Below are 26,087 nucleotides of genomic sequence, written 5' to 3'. Positions count from 1 at the left end.
ACTAGGGGACGAACACGACCTTAAAGTATTATTCTCCTATGACCACAATTAAACTTTTTCTTACCTGTATTCAGAATCTGGCAATGAAGAATCTGTTTCATAACCATAACCACCCAGACTTAAAAGGCTTCCAGCAGGTGTAGAAGTCACACTTTCACCTTCTGATTCCCATATTTTAAGCCTTTGCTCATGCGTTGTGCCCATGAGTGTGTGGTCAAGAGATAATGATTTTCTGTGTAGTGTTTTTTGTCTGGGCGGAGGACGAATGATCATACTCGGAGGTGCTACTGGATAGTTGGTCACTCGCTGAGGGTTGTTCCACCTCTGCATGGGATCTTGACTCTGCGACATATCTTGAGCAGAAATGGCTCTGAGTAACAAAAGAAATAAGAGTCAGCAATTATAAATGTTTTGTATTTAAAGCTACTTTCAGTGGGATAATATAAAGATGAATGTGTTATAACTATAAGATATACAACTGAAAATAAAAATAATAAAACTTCAGAGGACGCTGTAGCTCGGAAGAAACTTGATATGACAAATTCTGCTTCACCTACTCTGGCGCTTTAAAATTTAAATTTTGTGAAAAATGAGTCCAGGTTAACCGTGAGTAGATAACAAAGTGCCAAACGCTGATTTATTTTCAAAATATTAGATTACAATCAAATTATTAGGATTATCTCCCCATTGCTCAACCCTGAATTATATTTCATAGAGCCAATAGCTTATTTTAATTTGGATACTTAAAAAAAATTGTTTACCACTTGAAACTTAGTGGTTTACTCTTAGAAAAAAATTCATTTGAAATTTCGGTTATACTCTTAGAAAAAAAAATTTCCCCGTTTGAAATTTCATGGTGTACTCATAATTTTTCTTCCCAAACTTGAAACTTTGTGGTTTACTATTCGAAAAATCCCCCCCCCATCTTAATTAAATAAAATGAATAATTATAAACAATTAAGGATACATGTATATAATTGAAGGTTATTTTGAGCTCTATATGTATATAATTAACAGTGTAGTATGCCTTGCGTTAAATCATCGTAAAAAAATATATTGTCACAAACTGACATACGACTTATTTTGTCACTATTATAAATTACCTTCTTTTCAAATTTGTCAAAACTAAATTTAAAAGAGAGAAACACATAGATGCAGAAGAGATTGAAAATAAGTTGTAACAAGTAAAAAAGACTGATTGGGACATGAGAAAAAAAAAGTGCGAAGCAAAAGTTGTAGAAATTAAAATGAGATGGATTTCCAATCAAGTTATCTCGAGAACAGGTTTTCATGGTTTCTCGCCCAGGAACAGTGTTTTCATGGGACACATTAGGACCCATAATCCTCATAGAACAATCCCTGACGTCTGTAAGCTACTTGAACATAGTTGCAGACCAGGTTCACCCATTCATGGCAACAGTTTTTCCTGCNAGTTGGTGAGCGCTTGGTACCTGATACCTCAGACTACCTATCAGCACCTTGTGGAATCAATGCCACGGTGGATGCTAGCAATTTTGAGAGCTAAAAGTGGTCCTACATGTTATTAGCAAGGTGGACATGTAATGGCTCTTCGGTGCATATTAAATGATTTAGTGCTTATATTAGTTCAATCAGCATCTTAGAGTACTCGGAGTGCAAAGAGTTAAATCTAATTCGACAAAAATTGAGAAAAATTATTTTCCACTCTTTTACAGAAAAATTCTTTCGAACTTTATTTTATACCTTCTGAATGATGTTGTCCTTTTCAATCTTTCATCTTCTTTTAATATTTCTGCAGATTTCTGAAGCTCTGTGAACTTCTCTTTAACCTTTAATTGAATAATATTAAAAAGAAATTGTTAAAAAAAAAGGACGCATAATTAATCTGTCACTAAAGAGTTGTTTATGAATAAATCAGATCGAAATTATTTATTATTGTATGTATATTGCTAATGACTAACTATGTTGCTAACTGACTTGTATAAGCATTTTCTGAGATTCAAATTTATAAAGCATAAATTAATTTATTTTTATAAAACTATTCATTTTTACCATCTTTTATTTGAAATAAGAAAGGTAAATCTATCAAATTGTAATAGTAATATTTCTTACAATTATACTTACTAATAACTTATTGTTTAGCGTGCTAATTCAAAGATTTCAGTGAGACTGGTATTCACTTTAAATTCTTTACTCACTCAATTAATGTCGTATTTTTTACCAATGTTTTGTATATTAATTAGAAATGTTATGGAATCAACTTGAAAATTTCAAAAAATTGGAAAAATAGGAAACGCAAAGTCAAACGCCAAAAAACTATCGAAATTAAATTTTTTATGAAATGCAAAGCTAAATTTGTGCTTAATGTTTGTTAAATATAAATTCGATCACTTAATAAAAAGTTAAAACACTTAACATTTCTCTTCTGGACATTACAAGACTTTCAAGATAGCTTAAGAACTTGAAATAATTTGGTTTGTTCGACATGAAATTCGGAAAAATGGTACATCACAAATAATTGTGCAAATTTGGAGACAGTGTACAATGTCAAAGCCGCAATGGCTCAGGGGTTAAGGCGCTGAACTGTCATTGTGACGAACTGGAGTTTGACCCCCCAGTGGCATCTTGAAACCCATCCAGCTTCAGATCTATGGGTGCCAGCTTCTCTGGAAAGTATAGCCGGTCAGTGCGCAATGTTGACCTCTTTGCCACAATCATGCTGTTGGTTACGAAATTGTAGTTTATGATCCCCTTATGCACAACAGGCTATTGCAGGAATACTTTACTCTTAATCCTAATTAATATTTCTTAAATTAATTCAATGTAATTTTATTTACTTACATTCCGCATTGTTTCTTTAAAGTCATCAGTAAGAGGTAAGGTTGGCTTTTCAGAGTTCGAAGCAACTTCCGAACTTACTTTTTCAACCTGTAAAAATGTTCATTACTTGTTACAGTGTAACTTGTATTTACAATAAATATTTTTTTCATGAATTCATAAAGGATATTTATCAAGTTTCCTTTATTCTGGATTAAACTTTATGTAAAAATATTAAACATAATTTCGTATTGATTTTCGAATGAGATATAAAACAAAGAAAACAGAATTTTAAAAAAAAATTCAATATTTTTAGCAAAGCAGCATTTCTATTTTGTACATATTATAATAAAAAATTTTATGATTTTATTAATTTTTAGTGCAAAATCAATTTTTGGCAATAATATCAATTTGGTTTTTGAATATTGTATTTCAAATAGTTATATATAAACAGGGTGGTCATTACTCGGATAAAATAAAAAAAATGATTGGGAAATATTTAAAAAAGAAAGAGTTTTTATTAATTCTTATGTAACAAAATATATATGCAAATTAAAGGGACGTGTCTAGATGTTAGAATTGATAAACTAATTCCTGAAATTAAACCCTTTGACATTTCCAACAGCTTCATGAAACATTTGTTCAAATGCTTTCAAATTTTTCCTGGTTGCGGCCACCCTGATGAAATTAAATGGTATTATAAACTAAATATGACTCACAAAAAATTGTGATAAAAGAAGAGAAAGTTAACGTGACGAATGTAAACGAGTGATATTATAATACCAGAATTTGGATAAAATCTTATTCCTTGTGATTTTTTTCTAAATCAATTTTTATTGAATAAATTAGTAAAATTAATTAAATAAAATTACTCAAATTTTAAATCTATGGCATTAAAAAAAATATTAAAGTATGTTAATTCATTTTCTATTGGGGTACACAATCTGCGAAGCAATCTATAAGTGTAAATTTATTGACGAAAAAAATTTTGAAAATTTGGAATTATACACTATGTTTGTGGCAATTTCTACACCATGAAGAAATTTTGAAAATTGAACCAAACTTCATGGTGGTAAGTATTAAGATATTACAAATATATTGCGCATGTTCATTTGCGCCACTATCAGTAATATGTGGATTGAATTTCATGATCTTCTGAGAATTCCTTCATAGTGTTGCAATTTTTACAAGAGTAAATTCTATTATTGAAATTTCGAAAATACGTCATTAGAGAACTTACATCTTTTACTATTTCTGTAAGTTTAGTGTGTAGCTGCATGGCAGCTTGTAGCCTCTGCCTCCATTCTTCTCTCTCTTTCAATAGTATCTCTCTCTCCTTCTTCATTCTATCATACATACCTCGAAGTTTGGCGTGGGATTCGCGTATTTCAAGTAAACTGCTATGCAACTGTAACAACAAAAGAGAAATGAAAATTAGCTCTTATATTTTGTATACTATTAGTATTTGAATCACAATTTTACAGCAAGAATAATCTTGCTGTAAGCAATAATAAATCTATTAAAATTATTGGATTAAGATAACTGAATAATTTTAATAATTTATTAAATTTTAATAATGTATTCAAATAAATAAATTCTAATAATTTTAATAACTTATTCAAACAAACTCATTGATTTCAAAAAGTATCATAGTACTAAAAAATTTGTGATCTCTGAAAGGCGATGACAGGTTAGCCATTGGCAAAATGGTTGTTATCTAATTTTTTAATAAAAACAAAAATATCGTCAAGTGATGAAATTTTCTTTTATTCACAACTCAAGAAGTATTTATGAGATCTCTCTGGTCGCATATCTCGAAAATAAGCTCACCAACTTAATGCATAACGAAATTAAAAGTGAAAAAGAGAATTCTAAAAAAATTATCAAACAGCAGTGGTCGAAATAGCAACGCATGCAATGACGACGCATGCGACTGTTTACTATTACTCTTGAACACAGTGTAAAAGTGTGATGGCGTCCAAATAAGGGGAGTACGCCATCAAACCCAAAACAACACCCATTTCGCCAATGGGTGAAAAGGTAAAAAAAAATTATGAGAACATGAAACATATCGTTAATGATACTCTTTAGATCGATAATACGAGATTACTGAATTATGATAACATCCGCATGAAGAAGGGAGAATCGCGTGATCACGGTCCTGAACGGGTTAATAAGCAATTGTGCATTATGCGCCGAAAAGCATAGTCACTGTGAGGTTCACATGCATCTCAAATTCAACAGCTTTCAGGGCATTATAATCTAAGATTTACCATTCCCATTTAATGTCTATAATTTTTCCTCAATGAACTATAAATAAACTATTTTAAACAGAATGAACCCAAAGACCAGAAGTGAATTATTACTAGAGAATCGGGAGTGAAGTTTTATTGCAACACTTTTTTACTCATTTCATCATTGAGAAAGTGTTATGATGGTCGGTCACTATATAATCTTTGAAACTAAAATGATGGTAATTAAATTTATCGGTCCATCTATGTTTAAATGCTTTCCTATGGGTTTTTTTATAACAAACTTTGGCATTTACTCGCAATCGATAGCGAAAGTTAATCATTTTAAACTTTTTAGAACCAAGCACTTGATTAAAAAAGGAATCTGAGAGCAGGAGGCAAAGCTTATTGGCTGAGGTAGAGAAAATAATTCAAAAAACTCTTTCCAGAAATAATTAAAAATTTCCTGCAGTTGATTAGGTGAGAATTTTTAAAATCATTTATTTTAAATAGCAGATACAAATGCGTTAATAACTTTGATTACGTTAAAATGCGATCCGAAATGGTTTAGTGGTAAAGACACTGAACTGTCATTGTAAAGAACTGGGGTTTGATCCCCAATGGCGGCTGGATGCCCACCCAGCTTCACGCCGATGGGTTCCAGTTAATCTGGGAAGTAAAGTCCGCCTGTGCGCACCGATGAGCTCATTGCCACAATCATGCCGTTGCTCATGAAATTGTGGAGCCTTAACCTCCATGAACCCCTGGCGTACTACAGGCTGTTGCGAGAATCCATTGCATACATTAAAATACAGATATTACGAAATGATAACGAGTTGAACGTTTGTTTCGGGACAAGGTACCTTAGCGAATGGTGATGAATCTGCGACTGAAACTTGAATTTCAAAATATAAAACAAAAAGAAATCGTGCATCAATAAAATATATCATATTTAGATGATGAACGACCTCATGGACCCCTTTTTTACCATCCCATAAGTATTTTAATTTATCAGATTAAATATTGAACCTACACCTCTCTGTTGCTTAGACTATTCCATTATTGAATTTCAAATTCGTAATTAGCTTTAATGACTTTGATTTTACTGATTTTAATTACCTATACTCAGGTTTTGATTCCTATTTTTACCCTTTTTAATGATTATGGGCACTGATGCTTTTATTTTTGGTGCCTTTACTTTTTTTTATTTATTGGATCCTAAATTGCCCTGGATATTTTGATTTTAATTGTTGCTTTATAAACCTATTTTTAAATTTGATTAAATTTTAAATTGATTTTGTTGTAATTTGGCTATCAATTATACATTTTCTAATTGTTTTTAACCACCAAACCGTCCTCCTTCGAAGAGTTCTTCTTTTCATGCTTTTGGACTTCAGTTGTCTTTATTATAACGAAATCATCTGTACTCTAATGTTATTGTTATTTTTTATTTATTTATTTTTTTTAACTGTATTTATTGTATTTTATTGTGGTTGTCAAATTGTATATTGTATTGCATTGTAACAGCCGAGTGCCCATATCTTTGGGCGGGACGACTAACCAAATTCTATATTTATTCTATATATACCTAACTACGACTAACCAAATTCTATTCTATATTCTATATATAGAAGAAAAAAAATCGATATTACCTCACTCATTTTTCTCCTGCTGTCTTGGTGGTCTTTCTCGGTCGAGGATCTCATGTCAAGCATTTGTTTTCTTACAGCTTGTTTTTCTTTCTCCCTCTCTGTTTCTGTCTGTTCTACTCGAGATTTGAGATCAGAGACCATCTTTTGCGTCTCACCGAGTAAGTGCTGCAACTCGTTCCTCTCTTTCTCCCAAGTCAGCTCCAGTCTCGTCTTGGCAATGTTGCGTGTTTGGCCCCTCGTTGACTCCATAATCTTCTGCTCCTCCAACTGCACAAGATAATAGTTTGTTTATGCACAGATGTATATACTATATGCATAGGTATAGATATGTATCGATGTATATACTATATATCTTCCGAGTATGTATGTTACCGGCAAAGTATGAAATCTGGCCTTTCTATATAATGCCTAAAACTAGCCGGCAAAGTATGAAATGATTTATATTTCACTCATTGCCTGGGCATTATATATAATGCCAGATGCTATTCAGGCAAAGTATGAAATATACGTCCTGATGAGGTTATTATGTAAATGATGTGCATGTTACTGTGAATGACCGAAATCGGTGGTTGTTGACTTTCACCGGTGAATGTTGACAACCACATAGTCGCTTTGGTGAGTGTCCGAAATATTTATTACAGCCAATTTGATATTAATTTATTCGCGGATATAATTACATTTATTCGATATTTTAATACTTACTGACGATAGATTAGAACAAACATCAGTGTTTGGAGTATCAGGCAAATATATACCGGGCAGTGGTCCTTGAACTTAAAAAACATCACTGTAGGGTATACCAGGCAAGTGGATACCCTATACTGATATTTTTTAAGGTCAAGGGCTACTGCCCGGTATACATTTGCCCGGTATACCCTACAATGATATTTTTTAAGGTCATTCACAGTAACATTCACATCATTTACATAATAACCTCATCAGGACGTTTATTTCATACTTTGCCTAAATAACATCCAGCATTATATATAATACCTGGGCAAAGCATGTAATATTTCTCACATTTTATACTTTGCCTAAAAACGTCAGACATTATATACAATGCCGGCCTTTCATACTTTCCCGGTTACATATACATAATATTCTATATAATATGCATACACTGGGGAGAATGTAGGGATAGGTTTCTAGCATGACATGAGATAATCTTTTTAAAATCAAAATCAAAACATAAAAGTTGTAATTACGGTTGTTATTATTATATCTAACGTTCATGAGACCAGTACAATCCGTTGGGGATCGGATAATTTGCAAAATTTAAAATCGCCGCAGAGTTGTCTTTAAAAATAAAAATCTACGTAGAAAATATTATCTAATATGAGACACGTAAGCATATCAAAGGCGTGACCTTTAACTGCTTTAAACCATGAATAATTATTGACAATTTTATGATAAAAAAGAATACATAAAACATAACTAAGTTTTTTCTCAGATTGGACAAATAATAATAAAATTCAATGAAAGCAATTACGATAGTATATCAACTCCTTAACAGGCACAATGATGCAGATATACCTTTACCCATAATCCACGAAAACAAATACCTACTTATAATTAAAGTGTGCGATTTTAAAAACAGCTCAATTCGTTTCAAAAATATTACAGAAGAAATGTTTAAGTTCGGTAGTTAGAATAGAAAAAAACAACGCCAATGTATATTTGTTTGGAATCATTATTTTTGTTTTAAAAAATTATATGTACTTGTGATAAAGCACTGATTTTTTAAAAAAAAAATTATAATAATTGAATAAAGCACAAAAAGAATTCAATAAACTTTATGTGTGTTTAACAGTGTTTTTATAATTGTTAAAGTTTTGGAACAAAACGTAGATAGAATTTAAGATATAAAAAGATTCCAAAACTAGATTGGAAACGTACAGACACGAAGACGTATTAAGGGAAATTAGAAGGAATATCAACTAATTTTAAAAAGAGAGTGATAGAATCGTGAATTATTTTGAAACCTAGACATTATTGTATTTAACATTTTCAATAAGTAAACCAAAATAATAAAAAAAATTAATACTTTAAAATTTGTTTAAAAGTAAACAAAAGGAACTTTATATCAATAGATAAAAATTAGGTATGATATAATACCTGGTTAATTTTAGATTTAAACTCCGATATTTGGATATCATAACTGTTTTTGTCAGTTTCAATTTGTAGTTTCAAGTTCTTGTTTTCGAGCAGAGCATCATCTAGTTGCTCGCGTACGTCTTCTAGTTGATATCTTAACTCGTTAACTTTACGTCTGGCAGCGTCAGCCTAAAATGACAAAAGAAATTAGAGTGCAAGTAAGAAAACCTTTTGCCCATATTTATAAGACCAACTGTATCAAAGTTACTTTGAATTATTAATAAACCTTTTCGGAAAATCGCATTTCGAACTTACTTCTTCACGATGTCTCGCTCTTTCCCTCTTCAAAGATCCTGTTCTCATCTCTTCTGCATTTCTCTCAGACATCGATAACTGAGACTTGAGTCTGTCTCTCTCTTCCACCAAGCTAGCTATCTGGTTCTGCATACTAGTGATTTCTGATGACATCATGGACATCCTGCCTTCGTATTCTCGCCTCAATGTATCTAACTGCTTGTTCAGTTTGGAATCGCCAGTGTCAAGTGGAGGCAAGACCACCGGCCTATCTATTTTTGCCTCCATAGCCTTAGCCAGGTCTTCTGTCTGCAGAAATTAAAATAATCCGAAATTCAGCGATATGCAATATATAAAAATGCATGAGTTATATGAATGATAATTCGAAGATGTTACAAAATTGCATCTGTTCTGAAAGAAACATGATTCTTTCAAAGATTTGCATCAAAATGCCAGGTAAAAAATTCTTAGATTATACATACATTATGTTGCATAGATAAAAATTATAACTGTTTTCCTTCCTTTTTATTAACGCTTGAGTTGCTCTGATAGAAATAATCGAAATTAAATGTTTTTATTCATTCTCTTCCCGCATTGTGTGCTTAGATCGCTGAGTGATTGTTAAAATTTTGCATTGCAGCTTTTAGCAATTGCTGCAATTACCTTACGCAGTCCAAGAAATGGAACATCCCTCAAAAGAGAAAACGAGCTTCATCTAATGAGAAACGCAGGTAGTGGAGCTGTCTTTAGCAAGCAAAGTTATGGGTTGTTTTTTTATTTCGAGATTTTTGAAAAGACAAAAATTATTTCAGAATTTTTTTAAACAATAAGGCTTTTGCATTGTAATAGTTAAAACTTACTATAGCTGCCAACCTTTTCGGATTTTTTCCGAAGATTTTATAATTACATTTAAAGTCTGAGCAAAATGTAAATTTTTTTCTTTTCATTTATCGAACTTATAAACTTAATTTAAAAACCAGGTTTGCTAACTGTTCCGCTTTCTACAAAGGTTTTAAAAAATTGGTAGCGAATTAAGCAGTAAAACTTGTAGAATAAGGAAAATTACGCTTGTTCTTAAGTGTCACCTCAGGATGATTAATTGCAATAAAGTTCATTTTATATCATACTTGGATTTTTGATATGTAATGGTAGAAAACATACTTATGGTACGCTTGAGCTCTAGCATAATAAAAAAATATTTTTACCTCTCATATTTGTGATTTGATTGCTGCTTTACTACAACTTGGCAAAGTAATCCTCGTAGAGAAAAAACGTGGCAGGTATGAAAGGGTAATTAAAACAGCTTTTAGAACCAATCTCTATACAAATCACTGTTCTGTTAGCAAAAAGCATGCTTGCATTTTTAAAGATTACATTGATAACTACCATTTTTTTCAGTAGAGTCTTATTGCTACATTATTATTCCAACATTTAAAAATTGTGTACAAAATATTCAATTTTACCCTTTTTTGCAGTCGATTTCTTTCTTCTTTCAAATACTTTTCTTCCTTTTTGTAAGATTCAATGAGCGTTTCCTTCTCTTCCACCAAGTCTTGCAGCCTTCTCTTATCTTGCTCTGTAGATTTAAATTTATCTAAACGTCTGCTTAGTTCTTTCACTCGTTCCTTCAAATAAAGGAAATGCTTTAATTATTTGAAAGGATTCAGAAAAATAATAATAATGAGGGCAAATATCTAATTGAATCCAGAAGATTGAAAAAGAGAACAAATGCAAAAGATTCGAAATTCATTGTTCTTATTTATTAATTATTATGACTAGCAATGAACTATGCAGATGAGAAGCATCTATCACAAAAGTAAGATTTGGCTAAAAAATATATAAAAAGTAATGTATGAAACTGAGAAGTTTCCAAAAGTTATTTAAAAAAAGATAAGAAACTATTTTATACAAGTTTTAAGAAGAAAACTAATGTCTAAAATTCGAATATTTTTTACCAAACGGTAACTATGACTAGCATTGAAAAACAATTGTGATATTTGTTTAAATGTAAACAAGCAATGGGGAAAGCTGAGAAGTTTCAAAAATAATAAAAAAAGCAACTTGAGCTCAGTAGCTTGAAGCTTAAGAGCAGTAGCTGTAGCTCAAGCAAAAAGCAATAAATATTTGCTATGTAGATTTAAAGGTATCTAATTGCCTGCTTAGTTACTTCACTTCTTCTTCAAACAAAATAAATTCTTTAATTATTCAAAAAGAAATAGAAAAATAGTATAAATATGTCAAAAACTAATTGAATTCTTAAAATTGAAAAAAAGTGCAAAATTTCAAATTAATTATTTTTATCTATTAATAAGTATGACTAGCAATGAAGCAATGCAACTGTGACTAGCAATGGGAAAAGAATGTACCATAAAAGTAACATTTGGTGGGAAAAAAATCAATAAATAACATGGAAAACAGAGTAATTTCAGATGATTATAAAAAAGGGATGAGAAGCTATGATTCACATTATCTACTATGATTAATGACTACTATGACTAATATCTTCTATGACTACTATGATTACTAGAAACTATGATTCACATATCATTAGATTTTACGAAACGATAACTGTGACCAGCAATGAACTTAATTAGTGTAGAATTAATTAATTAATTAGTACTACAATAGTAACATTTAATTGGAATAAATAATGCTTAATGTGGGAATCTGATAAGTTTCTTTTATTGCTCCGAGAACACAACGTTTGTATCCGATACTAGCATGGAAAACTAAGAAGTTCCTTTTGCTGTTCGGAGAACACAACGTTTATATTTAATTCTAATGCAGGAAACTGAGAAGTTTCTTTTGTTGCTCCGAAAACACAACGCTCATATTTGATCCAAATGGGGGAATTCTTTTTGTTGCTTCTAAAAGCTAAACGTCTCTACTTGATTTTAGTGCGGAAAACTGAGAAATTTCTTTTGTTATTTCGAAAACACAACGTTTATATGTGATCCTAATTTGGAAAACTGAGAAATTTCTTTTGTTATTTCAGAAACACAATATTTATATGTGATCCTTATGTCGAAAACTGAGAAATTTCATATCATTCATATTTCATATCATCATTCAATTTCATTCATATTTCGAAAACTCAATATTTTTATGTGATCTTTATGTGAGTAACTAAGAAAATTTCGTTTGTTATTTCGAAAACACAACGTTTATAATTGAATCCTTTTCATTTAAATTGTCGATTCAATTAATTTTTGCGCAAGCGTAATTCTTAACACTATTGATATAAAGATTATAATATATAATTTTACTTGTAATTCCAATTTTTCTTTTATCCATGCGTCTTGTCTGGAATTGTAGGACTCTTTGAGTGATGTCATTTCGAAGCTTAATTCATTATGCTCCTTCCTGATTCGAATCAAACTGGCTTCAGCCTGTTCTTTTTCTTGTATTAATTTGGATTTTGTTTTCACAAATTCATCTTCTAACTGATCGTACTGAAATGAAAAACAATAACGTAAATAACTATCTGACTTATTTAAACATTTCAATATTTTAATTGTTATTTTTATTAATTACTCCAATTAGTCACTTCTAAATTTCAAAATTGATAAATAGAAAACTAAGAATTAGAGTTTCTAGAAAAATATGAAAATCGGCAATTATGACATGGCATTAGCCCAAGAAAAGAAAATTTCTTATGATCTCTTTAATCTGTTATTTTTCCCATTTTAATAACAAAGATTTCTTTTGATTGATAACATAGCATTTCGTCAATCATGGACACATTCATTCATCGACAAAAACTAGGCCAATTGAAGATAGTTTTATTTTGATCTATAATTTCTATTTTGCTGAGCGTGTTAGATTTAGATGTTTGATTGAATAATCAGTAGTTAATGCCAACTAGAACATGATCGAAATGTACTTTATGCCCTCGCATTGAAAATGTTATAAGTTCCATTTTCTAATCAAATCTTTTTTCCACTTTAAAAATAAATAAAACTTTTACATTTTGAGAAATCCACCTACAGAGTAATAAATTTGCTATTTATCATGGAATTGTATTGTATTTACTACGTACAAAATAATTATGTGCTAATTACTTGTTTCATGCCCTACTAAAATTGTGTCTATGGTCCTTAATTACAAAGTAAATTAATAAAATAATAATGGCTACATCAAACTTTAACGATACTTGAACAATACATTTTGTCAGTGGCAGACAGACTTATTAACATAAAAAATTCTAACTCCTTAAAAGCAGTAACGTAAATTACTGTGCAAGTGAAGCCTACGGGGTGATCATCGTCCTTAATATGTAATTTTAGGATAATTGTCAGAATTTAAATAAAATAATTATACAAATGTGAGAGACACAAATGAAACAAACCCATTATCGAAGTTCATCGAATAATGGGTAAACATTAAAATTAGTTTAATTGCTGAATGAGATATGAAGGTGCATATAATACTAACTTCTCTAAAACTCTCCTCGCTATCAAACGGATTTGATATTTTCAGTTACAACTTCCCCTCTAGTGATTTTTTTTCCTCGCTTAAATTAATTTACAAACCCTAGTGTGCATATTTTTTACATCATTTTTGAGAAAAACATATAGTTAGAACTTCTACTCTGAATGTTCTCACTTACAATGTGTTAGCATTAATTTTAATAGCAAAAGATTAAAATCGAAGCAAAACTTCCACCTACTCTTGAAGTCAGATGATCATATTCCTCCCTCATTTTATCTCCCTCCTGTTCCATCAGTTTCAGTTTCTGTTGCAGGCTCTCAACTTCCTCAAGTTGCATCTGCATTCTTCTTTGTTCTCTCTCAATAGCAACCACGCGCTCTTTGCTCAATAAAACCTCCTCTTCTTTTTGCTTCAGCATCTGTTCCGATTCCCGCTCCGATTTCTCCCGTTTTTTCACCTCCGCTCTGATTTCTGATTCCAAGTTATCCCGTTCTTTACGCCATTCATCTTTTTCGCGGCGAACTTCCGATGCAGCTTTTCGGGATTTTTCATTGGCTTCCCTCAAGGATTTTTCTGCCTAAATACACAAAAATGAAATGCATTATCGAATAATGTTGAAATTCAAATTCATTTGGAAAAAAAATTAAAATAACGAATATGATGGTGCTATTTGCGTGTGAAATATTAGAACTAATATTGATCAATATTTTAAACGCTCTTTCTACTTAAATATGTGTGATCTCTAGTGAAATTGATATGGCATAAAAAACAACATTTTAATTATATGAATATGTAAGCATTGAGCCTTAGTGGCTCAAGAGATAGAGCGCTTGTCTTCCAACAAGGTGGCTCGGGTTCGAATCCCCTGCGACACCCGCTTCGCATCAATTATATTACTGATAAAAAATATCCTCAGTGTGGATCATGGGTTAGAGTCCCTTTGCTGTCAGGCTAACTGGAAGTTTTCTCGATTTTCCTCACCGCTAACGTAAATGTGGATTAGTTCCATCAAAAAGTCCTCCACAAAAGAAAATTTCGCCCAACACGTGATCCAAGAGTTCTCTTGTCTTCTGGATTAGGATAAAAATTACAAGGTTACGGAGTTGAACATTGGTAGTCGCGAACTCAAAATTGGGTCGGCTGCTCAACGGCTGTTATAAAATAGGCAAGCATTAGTATAAGTTGGGTTATTAATTAATACAACATTATAACTATGTAATTATGTAAGTATCAGTATATATTGCTGCTGTTATTAAAACAACATTATAACAATGTGTTATACTCGTAATTATGTGAACATGTAAGCGTTAGTATAAGTTGCTGCTATTGATTAAAACAACATTTTGATTATATGAATGTGCAAGCATTTGTATAAATAATAGCTATTAATTTTTATGGTTTTGTCGATGTTATTTAAGTTACATACATATTTAATAGGTTTCGAAGTAACCATTATATGTATGACACACTTATATACTCGGCGGTAAGAAAATAAGAAACAAATTTCTTCCAAAATGTTTTTCAATTCTGACTTCGTGGTTATCGTGATGTCTTTGAACTCTTCAAATTACTGTTCCTTCAGAAAATTTTCAGTCTCGGATGTTGTGGTACTGAATCATTCTGACTTCTGTTTATTCTAAATTAATTCTTACAGAATAGATTCTAAAGGCTTCTAAGAAAATGTTTCTTGCCTGATTCCAGAGGGGGAGATTGCGAAATCCAAATATTTTCTTATTTCTTTTTCCAATAACTGACAAAGTAATTTCTAAAATGGAACCATTCTAATTACAGGAGTAAAATAAAAGGCTTAACTTCAACAAAAAGTATTCTTTTTAACATAATGAAGTTGCAAAACGTAAATTATGATGACGAAACAAAAAATATTACATTTGCTTAGCGGGTTGGAAATGAAACTATTTCTTTAAAAGTTTCAGTTCATCTTTTCAGTTTAATGGCGGTTCGAGGGCGAAGTCACATTTCTCGGAACATCCGTCATACTCTCTGGACTTAGCCCCCTCTGACTTTTCTCGTTTTCAAAATCGAAAAATATGATAAAAAGTTAGATTATAAATGTTGAAGACATCAAAACACTTAGACGTCAGAATTGAAGAGCATCCTGGAAGTAACCTTTAAAAGTTGCTTCTGAAACATTTAGAATTGATGACGGTAGGTAGAAGTTACTTAAAACATATTAAACAGATACGTAACCTACATTCATGGAGTTTTTCTCTTTGAACCATTAAGAATGGCACTTAGTACTTAACAATTAGATCATTAGAGCAAAGGTTATTCAATTTGTTGTTTCTTTGGCTCATTGAATAAGACTAATAGTAACCGACCTACCCCCGAAGGAGTTTGCGCGGATAAGGGTTTCACCCGTTGTCACGTGAATTAAACATAACAAAACTACAGAAAAGTAAAACCAAAACTAAAAAGATTTATACACACAGGAAAAATTCCAAAATCGAAAAGATGATAAAAATAAAACAGAATAAAAGTTAAAAGTGCTTAAAACATCTAAGTGAATAAAATCAACCAAAAGTAAAAGTGTCAAAAATACAGGTAAAAACATATAAAAGTAAGGTCAGGTAAAACATCAAATGGTAAAATATGAAAAATCACATTAAAAAAACAAATAAGACTAAAATAAGCTTAGTAGAATAAATAAAATAGTCGACTAACAGTTCAAGTGTCTCCCTTTCAAGGTTAAGTGCCTCCAAGATTAAAAATGTTCTAAGGTAAACCAAAGTTTCAATATTGCATAAATACTAGATGTGTTAAAAAAAAAAAGGTGTTTCTTTTATTCCTTATCTTTTGACTATCTAACAGAATACAAAACAAATCCTTGTTGAAAAAGTCTATTGTACAAAACACATAAACTTGATGAAGGAAAGGAAGAAAAAATGTGAACGCTCGAAACACTATAAAGTTTCAACAGGCAAGAGATCACAGAAGTCACGCATCACTGGCTGCGGTCAGTGTGCGGGTGGGTGACCACTTTGATAAGTCCGCGTAGTGTGCGGTATTGGTTCTCGTTAAACTGTTCTACTGTAAAGTGTTCCACTTCTTGAGCAGGTCGATGGGCTAACAAAGCGGAGGAACCATCCCTTCTACAAAGGATCAAAACTGTGATGGCTTGTCTTTGTATCCTCCTCAAGGATGCTTCCCAGACCGTCGCCAATAGCCCATTGTGCAGCTCATAAAATTCCTACCTACCTTTCATTCACAAACATTTAAGAAAACACCATGCCGCTAAAAAAACTCGTCTTAAATTCTCTTTACCATCCATAACTAATTTAAAGTATGAAAAATGTGAGCTCATACAAACCTAGAGAATAAACCATGAAGTTACAAATGTTGAAAAAAATGTATTATAGCTATTAAAATGCAAGCAAATTATTAGAGAACTTGCCCACAGCTGTAAAGAGATAACGGTACTTATAGGGAACATGAAGCCGAAGTTTAACAAAGCCTGATTGTGGCTTGCACAGGTCAGCGCCGAGTTATAATACCGATAAGTGTATCCAATACAGCAATATCACCATCNTAATTATAATTATGCATTATAATTATGTGAACATGTAAGCGTTAGTATAAGTTGCGGCTATTAATTAAAACAAACTAAACTGACTATGTGAATATGCAAGCACTTGTATAAATTGTGGCAATTAATTTTCATGGTTTTGTCGATGTTATTTAAGCTACATACATATTTAATTAGTTTCGAAGTAACCAATATATGCATGCCGCACTTATATACTCGGCAGCAAGAAAATGAGAAACAAATTTTTTCCAAAATGTTTTTCAATTCTGACTTTGAGGTTATCTTGATGTCTTTGAACTCTTCAAACTACTGTTCCTTCAGAAAATTTTCAGTTTCGGATGCCGTGGTACTGACTTATTTTAACATCCGTGTTCATTCTAACTTATTTCTTACGGAATAGATTCTAAATGCTTGTAGGAAAATGCTTCTTGCCTAATTCCAGAGGATCCGGAGGAGATTTCGAAATCCAAATATTTTCTTCTTTTTTTTCCAATAACTGACAAAGTAACTTCTAAAATGGAACCATTCTAATTCCAGGAGTAAAATAAAAGGCTTAACTTCAACAAAAAATATTCTTTCTAACGTAATGAAGTTGCAAAACGTAAATTATGATGACCAAACAAAAAAATATAACATTTGCTTAGCGAGTTCGAAATGAAACTATTTCTTGAAAAGTTTCAGTTAATCTTTTCAGTTTGATAATGCCAGGAAGACATTATGATGGCTGTTCAAGGGCGAAGTCATCTTTCTCTCAACATCCGTCATACTCTCTGGACTTAGCTCCCCCCCCCCCAGACTTTTCTCTCATTTTCAAAATCGAAAAATACGATGAAAAGCTAGGTTTGAAAATGTTGAAGACATCAAAAAACTTAGACGTCAGAATTGAAGATCATCCTGGAAGCAACCTTTAAAAGTTGTTTCTGAAACATTTACAATTGATGACAGTAGGTAGAAGTTACTTAAAACATATTAAATAGATACGTAACCTGCATTCATGGAGTTTTTCTCTTTGAAACATTAAGAATGGCACTTGGTACATAAAAATCAGATCATTAGAGCAAAGGTTATTCAATTTGATGTTTTTTTTGGCTCATTGAATAAGACTAATTGCAACCGACCTACCCCTGAAGGAGTTTGCGGATAAGGATTTCACCCGTTGTCACGTGAATTAAACATAACAAAACGACAGAAAAGTAAAACCAAAACTAAAAAGATTGATACACACAGGAAAAATTCCAAAATCGAAAAGATGAAAAAAATAAAACAGAATAAAAGTTAAAAGTGCTTAAAACATCTAAGTGAATAAAATCAACCAACAGTAAAAGTGTCAAAAATACAGGTAAAAACCTATAAAAGTAAGGTCAGGTAAAACATCAAATGGTAAAAATATGAAAAATTATATTAAATAAAAATAAGACTAAAATAAGAATATAATAATTAAAATAGTCGACTAAAAGTTCAAGTGTCCCCCATTCAAGGCTAAGTGCCTCCAAGATTAAAAATGTTCTAAGGTAAACCAAAGTTTCTCTAAAAAGATAAACACTCAAAGATGACACCAGGTAAGACAGAGGGTGCTGAAGTTCACCAAGATCAAGATTTCATTTTGAATGTCCTATGTATAATGAAGATGTTAGTTCAAGGGGAGAACAAAGTCAAGGAAACGGTAAGTGCCGAGGTAAAATTCTAAAAGCAAATAGTAAAACCAGTAAACCAAAAGTTAAAAAAATAAAACCAGATAAAATTAATCAAGTGTACTCTCAGGGACAAGCAGATCATCCAGGGTATATTTAAGAATTTCAATGAACAAAACTTACATAAATTACATTATAAATAATATTGTTATCGTTACTGACATAATATTGTTATACACTTTGAAAATTATTTTTAGAAATAAAAAGACATTGTATAGAATGGTCTATAGTCTATAGAATGTTCTTTAGTAAATAAATTTATGTAGGAAGTAACGAAACTTTTTTACAAGTTTGTGGCAACACTATTTGTCCAGAAAATGTATCGAAGCGAACTTAACAAGATATATATAAAAATCAAACTATTGCCTATTTTCTATGAATTCGAAAAAAATATCCTAATTTATTGACTTCTACCTTTTCCAATTTATCAGAGAGCTCTTGAGCCTTGTTTCTCAAAATCTTTTCTTCTTCTCTTGCCAGCTCTAAGGCTGCATCTCCTTTCTCTCTGGTATCCTTGACTGCGCTCTCTTTTTTTCGCTTGAACTCTTCACGAAGGCGGGATTCCTTTGTTGTAAAAGAAGAAAGAAGAAATTTTTTGATACTATTTTCAGAAAAAAAACCCATAAAAAATAACAAAACTTAGCTTTAACTGTTTAAGTATCTAACAAACTACAGTTTTAGTGCCTTATATCGAGGGAAAGCTTTAATTTTACACTAAATATGCTTTTATACTAAATATAATTTTATACTAAACATGATTTTATACTAAATATGATTTTATACTAAATATGATTTTATACTAAGTATAATTTTATACTAAATATGATTATATGCTAAATATAATTTTATACTAAATATGATTTTATACTAAATATGATTTTATACTAAATATGATTTTATACTAAATATAATTTTATACTAAATATGATTTTGTACTAAATGTAATTTTATACTAAATATGATTTTATACTAAATATGATTTAATACTTTATTTTGCTGGGGGAAAATGTGTGGGCTTTGAAACAGACAAATATTTAATTATAACAGTTCCTGATATGATTTTAAGTTTGTTTATATATTAATTTATATATTTTCTGCACAGATAAAAATTATTAATATCAGTGAATAAAACTGAGAAACAATTTTTCGACTTTTATCTCTAAGGATACAGTTTTTAGTAACATTTTTTTATCGAAATGTACAAGTTTAAAAACGTTATATATAACAAGGGTCACATAAATTTTGCGAGAAATTTCTAGGGAAGTCAAAGCAAATCATCAGAATTAAAACTACGAAGAAATGCATGCCGGGAAATGTCGTGGTACGCAACTATGGAACCCCTATTTCAAACTGTTTCTTTGTATATTTCTGAACAGGTCATAATCGGGCATCTCTCCTAGTCACGTAGAACAATATTTCCTGACTTGGGTTCCAATGCAATTTTGATCCTGATGATGTGCCCTTACTCCCTCTGGAAATTTGTAGCAAGATTTGCGTGACGTTTTATAACTTTTCTTGACGTTTTTAAACATCATCAGGATCAGAACTGCTTTGGAACCCATGACAGAAATGCTGTCATGCGTCAATAAAGGCGCTTCCCAATCATGAACTGGTCATAATAGGAAAACTTCCCTAGCCACGTACGACAAAATTTCTGGGCATTGATTGCTCAGTGACGTGCCCTAACTCCCCTAAATATTTGCCACAACGTTTACGCTAACCCGTGTTACATATAACGTTTTCAAACTTGTACACTTCGACAAAAAATATACTAAAGATGGCATTTGGAAGAAAAAAACTAACTTTAGGAGCAAAACTAATTTCAGATTCGAAGTCCTCACATCCGAATTAGGCAATATTAAGTATTTGTATAAATGAAGCAAAAGTCTAGTGTAGTTCTCATTATTTTCTAGTGTAATTCTCATAGTTTGTATCTGCATAGTCTTATGAGTCCAAACAATGTAGTGCTTAGGTTACTTTTCAGATATTAAAAAAATAGATCACAAATTTTCAAAAAATGTGACCTTTCTCCATTCGAACATCTTGCCTCATTTTTATAATTAGCTGAGAACATTTTCATGACTGTTGGGTTAAATTTTGCAAGAAAATGGACAAACTTAATCTAACACTCATGAATATCTGATCTAAACAAATAACAATTATAAAAATAGCATATGTTATTCGTTAAAAAGCATTATTTTATATGACTACTGAGCCTTTAAAGAACAGTTTCAACAAATCAAAATAAATTGAATAGTTTTTTTATAAATTTGCTTATCTGACACTAGAAGCCTTACACAAAGAAATTTAATAAATATTTATAGAACAATTTGATTTATAAATGATTTTATTAATAACTTAATTTAATTACAAAACTAATAGATTAATAACTTAAAAATTTCCAGCAGTGTAGGTTTTAAAATGTCGTACATATATCCTAAAACCCAATGAATACATGATGAATAGTCGAGTATTCTAAAGAAGATAAGTTTTTAAATAACCAATTACAATCAGCAAGAATTGCTTTTCTAAAATAAATTAAATATCAAGTTTTATAAAAAAGAAATAATACCTTTTCGATGAATAACTTTTCATTGTCTATTATTTGTTGTTGAAGCTGCTCGATGCGATTTTTTAAATCATTGATATTTCTCTTATATTCCTCACGTTCTCTGATGAAGCTGTTATTTACTTCCGATTGTTGTTTATCTGAACTTTGCTTCAGTCTGCTTCTCTCTTCTTCGAGCTGCAATGAAAGGCATTTATAATTTCTCAGAGTAATTTTCTAGTAAAAAGCTTTAATGCAGTAAAGTGTTAAACGTGTGCGATACCTCATTTCTAAGTTGGTAGCATTCCTTTTTCAAAGACAATAGATCTCTGTCTGTCATATCTACTTGGCTTTTTAGCTCGGCAGCTTTAGCTTCTGCTTTTACTAGCAGACGTCGCTGCTCGTCAACCTAAGCAAACACAAATTCTTAAAATATAGTTTAGCATAACATCAAAATGATGTAAACAAAGGGCATTCCATGAATGCTAAAAGTTTTTTTGCTTGGTGGCAACACCACGAATTTTAAAAAATAAAAGTGTTAACTGGATATTTATAAATATTCTAAACGAAGCGGACGATTTTATTAGCCAAGTTTCGCTCTTGTTTAAAGAATTGTTTTTTTGTTTTTTTTTTCGGCCTTACAGAAATTGGGGTGAATATTTCTGAGTTAAAAAGCACAAATAAAAAAATTAGCATATCATCAAAATGATATAAACAAAGGGTATTCCATGAATGCTGATAGTTATTTTTTTCGTGTTGGCAACACCCCGAGTTTTAAAAATAAAAGTGTTAACTGAACGTTTATAAATATTCTAAACGAAGCAGACGATTTTATTAACCCATTTTCGCTCTAGTTTAAAAAATTGTTTTATTCGGCCTACAGAAATGGGGGCGAATGTTTTAGAGTTGAAAAACAAAATTTATTGTGCTATAAAATTTTGCTAGTTTTTATTTTTAACTAGCCGTCTACATCGACCAGCTTGTTCCCATACATGAACTCACTCCTTCGCGGCTCCAAATTGTCTTGCGCCTTCGTGGAGTCACAACTGCTCTTCATCGATTCTGCTGCATTCGGTAACATTGATCTGATTCTATGGCATTGGTATGTTAGAAACAAATTAAAGGATTGGGGTAAAAATATCTTGCCCGGACTCACCGCTTTGCGGCTTTCTCCTTAGATTAAATTACACGATTTCACAGCTTCGTGGTTCCCCATCGACTTTGCTGTATTCGGCAGCATTTACATTTGACTTGATACATTTGCATGAAAAGAAAATAGATGGAGTTTTGTTTTAAAAGTATTTAAATTTCTACATATGTTCTCTTTTCTTCAAAATGTACAACAAGCAAACACGGTTATCAGTTGGGTATTTAACGAGACCTACTCTCTGCGACTCTCTGAAACGCATTTTCATACTAAAACATCAAAATTCTTCTTAATCTGAATAAATAGTGCTATTAGTAACATCTGCTGCGAAAAAAAATATCGCTTGTTATTGTGGGTCTTGCGTTTGCCTAAACTAGGCAAATTCCCTGAAGAGGAAAAAAAACAAAGCAATCAAAGTTTTTAATCTATGTCTTATTATTATTTCTTAATTCTGAGTTTAATTATATTTTGATCAGAGAGTGGGTAATAATACACTTGTAAATAAGTACACTTGGTCAGCTGCCATTTAATAAATAAGTTATTTTCTCGACCATTGAACCAACTGCATAATATCCATGAAAACTTTTATTTAAATTTCACAGCATTCAACAGACGAAGTTTTGAATTAAAAATAGATGCATGATGAAATCATTTACAAAAAATGCAAACTGAAATTCTGAGACTCTAGAAATTACCTTAAGTAAGAATTAAATAGTAAAAAAAATTTAAAGGTACATAGATCCCTCTGTTATGCAACACAATAATACCATTCTTAGTTAACTTAACGTGCTCCCAATGAAATTCATATTTGGTTTAATAGAGTTAGCAAATCATCAAGTTAGCAAAGTTAGCAATCAAGTTAACAAATCACTTATATTATAAGGGATATCCCAATATCACTATATCAAAGCGGATTCGGTAGATGACCCTAAACGCATATGCCACCTGAATAAACTGGCATTAACGGTAGAAATGGCACTGAGGGAAAAAAATTTATAAGGTAAAAACTTCAAAGATGGAAGTGAATCCTTCGAAGAGGACCAATCTCTTCGATTACTGGTCAACATATCTATCAAGTCAGAGGATTCATGCTCCTTAATCAGATCATCTATTGACAATAATAGACATTATTAAACAATTTCCTACGCCATTTGATTCCAGGCAAACATTTGCAACGCATCGCCTCTCGATTTGTTCCAAGATCTTTAAATTTGTTCCAAGAACAGCATGTTCAAGTGGCCTTAAAGATTCCTTTCTAACCAACATTAACTTCACAATTCAATTCTTTTTTAGAACACATTATCGCAGTGATTAAACTTGGAACTATGTTTCTGACACAGAAATAGTTCAGCAATCAAGTGAATGACACTTGAAAAGTGACACAAGACAAAATAAAAAAACAATATAAAAATACTCAAAATCAAGGCGATGTTGATTTTTCTTTTTCACTGTCGCAGAGTTAAACATTACAAATCATTACCTATTGATCTAACAGTCAATAAGGAATATTTACTATTTCAGTGTTCTATGATGTTCGCGTGAAGCAATTAGGCGAAAACGAGATAAAATTTAACTACAAAAAAAATCATGGGTTATGTGCCATGGTGCGTTTTGTTACATTTCTGTTATTACTAAAAATTATTCACAAAATCGATTTAAGGCATGATTTGATAATTGGAAAACCTTTGGCAGAAAAGCATTGAAGTTGAGGAAAGTGTTTTGAAGAGATGAATTAAATTTTGACTAATAAATTAATACATTTTGTATTATGGCACAATTGGAGGACTTTTTAACCATAGTAAGTATACTAAGTTTAATTCATTGGTTTCCATATTTTTAATTTCAAAAAGCAAATTATCATGAGCAAGCATCGAACATTCTGCACGGTCATCATATTTCTCATTTAAAATGCTCAAAAAAAGAATATATCAAGTGATATTCTAAAAACATCGCGAAATTTTGGATTTAAGAACAATACCAAGTGCATGCATAGTTCTTTTTTTTTAACCTTGTCACTAAACTAGACTGTTTTTAGTGACAAAATTTGTTTTGTGAAAAGTTTATTCTTGTTTCCATAATTTCTTAAGTTAATGTTGCTAAATTCGCTAAAATGCAGTTTAGAAACCTTCTTGGACTTAGTTCTTCCTTTGTCTTTCCTTTTCGGAACTTCTCGATCTGCTCCCAAACATTTTTCGAAGTAGAACTATCTATCTCCAAATGGATCTCGGCTTCTGGCACAAGAATACCACGAAAATCCGGCTACTTGGCATGCCCTCGTTATGCATATCAATACGCCAGCCACAATATTATAATGCTTAAATGTGACTGATTCACTTGCATGATCCCAATAGATATAGACTTAGCAATGCCATTCTACGTCCTTTCATGCTGAAATACGTAAACGAGCGTGCACAGTTTTGAAGAATCCGATCACGGATCTCAGGTATGAGCAGTTGCATACGCATTTGAACATGAGGGGATGTAAAACAGTATTACTAAGTCTATCGGAATTACATACGTGAAGGAGCTACATTTAAGCACTATAGCATTCATTGTGTCTATACTGATGTATTGTTATATATCACAAAAGCCCAGCAAGCAGTCGTATTTTCTTTTGAACCGAAAACGAGATCTATGAAAGATAGATTTCTCGACTAGAAAAGTATTTGTAAATAGGTACTAAATATCTCTACAATTAAAACTTCAACGCATGTGAACTGTAATAAAACTTAAATCGTCACATGGTACCCATCAGCCAGAAGGCAATAATCGATTCATTTGATATAAAAACAATATTTGGAGTAATATACATGATTAGGACACAGTAATACTCTTATTGTAGGTGCAGTCATAGTTTTCTTCATAGAAACTTTCTTTTTTTAAAAAATAAGACTCCTTTTCAAAAATACCTCTTTCTCAAGTTCGGCTTTCATAGATTCTAGAAGTCTGTTGGATCTAGCCATGTCTTCTTTCAATGCCGAAACAGCATTCAGCTTCTCTTGGGTGTCTCTCAACCTTTGGGTCTTCTTCTCCAGAGCTTCTTCTGCTGCCTTTGCCCTCTTATCCGCATCTTCCCTTTCTGATTTTAGCAGGTTTATTTTTTTAATTTGATCCAAACTGGTATCACTCTGTTTTGATATCTGAGTCAATTGTCCTTCCGCTGTTGAGGCACGAGACCTGAACAAAGAACACAATTTTTTTACTTTCGTTATAAGGACAAATTAAAATTATACTAGTACATTTGCCTACTTTTGAGGAAATATTCAAATGGCCTGATATATATACTGGATCTCAGAGATACAGTGCCAACGTATATACAAGTGAACATGAACTTATTGACATAAACCTTTAACTTCAAATATATAAAGAAAGAAGTATTAAAACGGGTTAAATCGTACATTCTTGTTACTTAAACGAATATTTAAGCAATAAGACAACCAAAGAAACATGGTTCCAGAAAATTCCCAACCAAAAAAGTTACATATCATTTACGCCAGAATACAAAAACGATCATTCACGACAAGAAGCAAACACTGCAATTGCTTTTAAAATTTCTAAGATGATATGCTTTTTTGTGAATTAACGTTATAGTTTTCGATTTATACACTTTAAATTCATTGTTAAAATAGTTAGATTAGGGTGGTGTATATATATATATA

General features: G+C 31.4%; 1 protein-coding gene across 1 annotated transcript in view; it reads right to left on the bottom strand.

The window, feature by feature from the left end:
• Window positions 1–26,087, bottom strand: part of LOC107455690 (uncharacterized) — a gene marked incomplete in the record, with an annotated part of 93,926 nt that overhangs the window by 5,553 nt on the left and 62,286 nt on the right. The window contains 14 exon segments of the mRNA XM_071185941.1: window positions 65–370; window positions 1,723–1,808; window positions 2,821–2,907; window positions 4,037–4,204; window positions 6,680–6,946; window positions 8,795–8,962; window positions 9,089–9,376; window positions 10,531–10,692; window positions 12,334–12,519; window positions 13,737–14,075; window positions 19,148–19,297; window positions 21,306–21,479; window positions 21,565–21,690; window positions 25,338–25,605. Coding sequence (XP_071042042.1) covers window positions 65–370; window positions 1,723–1,808; window positions 2,821–2,907; window positions 4,037–4,204; window positions 6,680–6,946; window positions 8,795–8,962; window positions 9,089–9,376; window positions 10,531–10,692; window positions 12,334–12,519; window positions 13,737–14,075; window positions 19,148–19,297; window positions 21,306–21,479; window positions 21,565–21,690; window positions 25,338–25,605 — 2,775 coding nt within the window.

Source organism: Parasteatoda tepidariorum, chromosome 9 (assembly GCF_043381705.1).
Source record: "Parasteatoda tepidariorum isolate YZ-2023 chromosome 9, CAS_Ptep_4.0, whole genome shotgun sequence".
In the NCBI taxonomy this organism is placed as follows: Eukaryota; Metazoa; Arthropoda; class Arachnida; order Araneae; family Theridiidae; genus Parasteatoda; species Parasteatoda tepidariorum.
The sequence above is the reverse complement of the archived record's forward strand: the minus strand, read 5'-3'. Positions and strand labels throughout refer to the sequence as shown.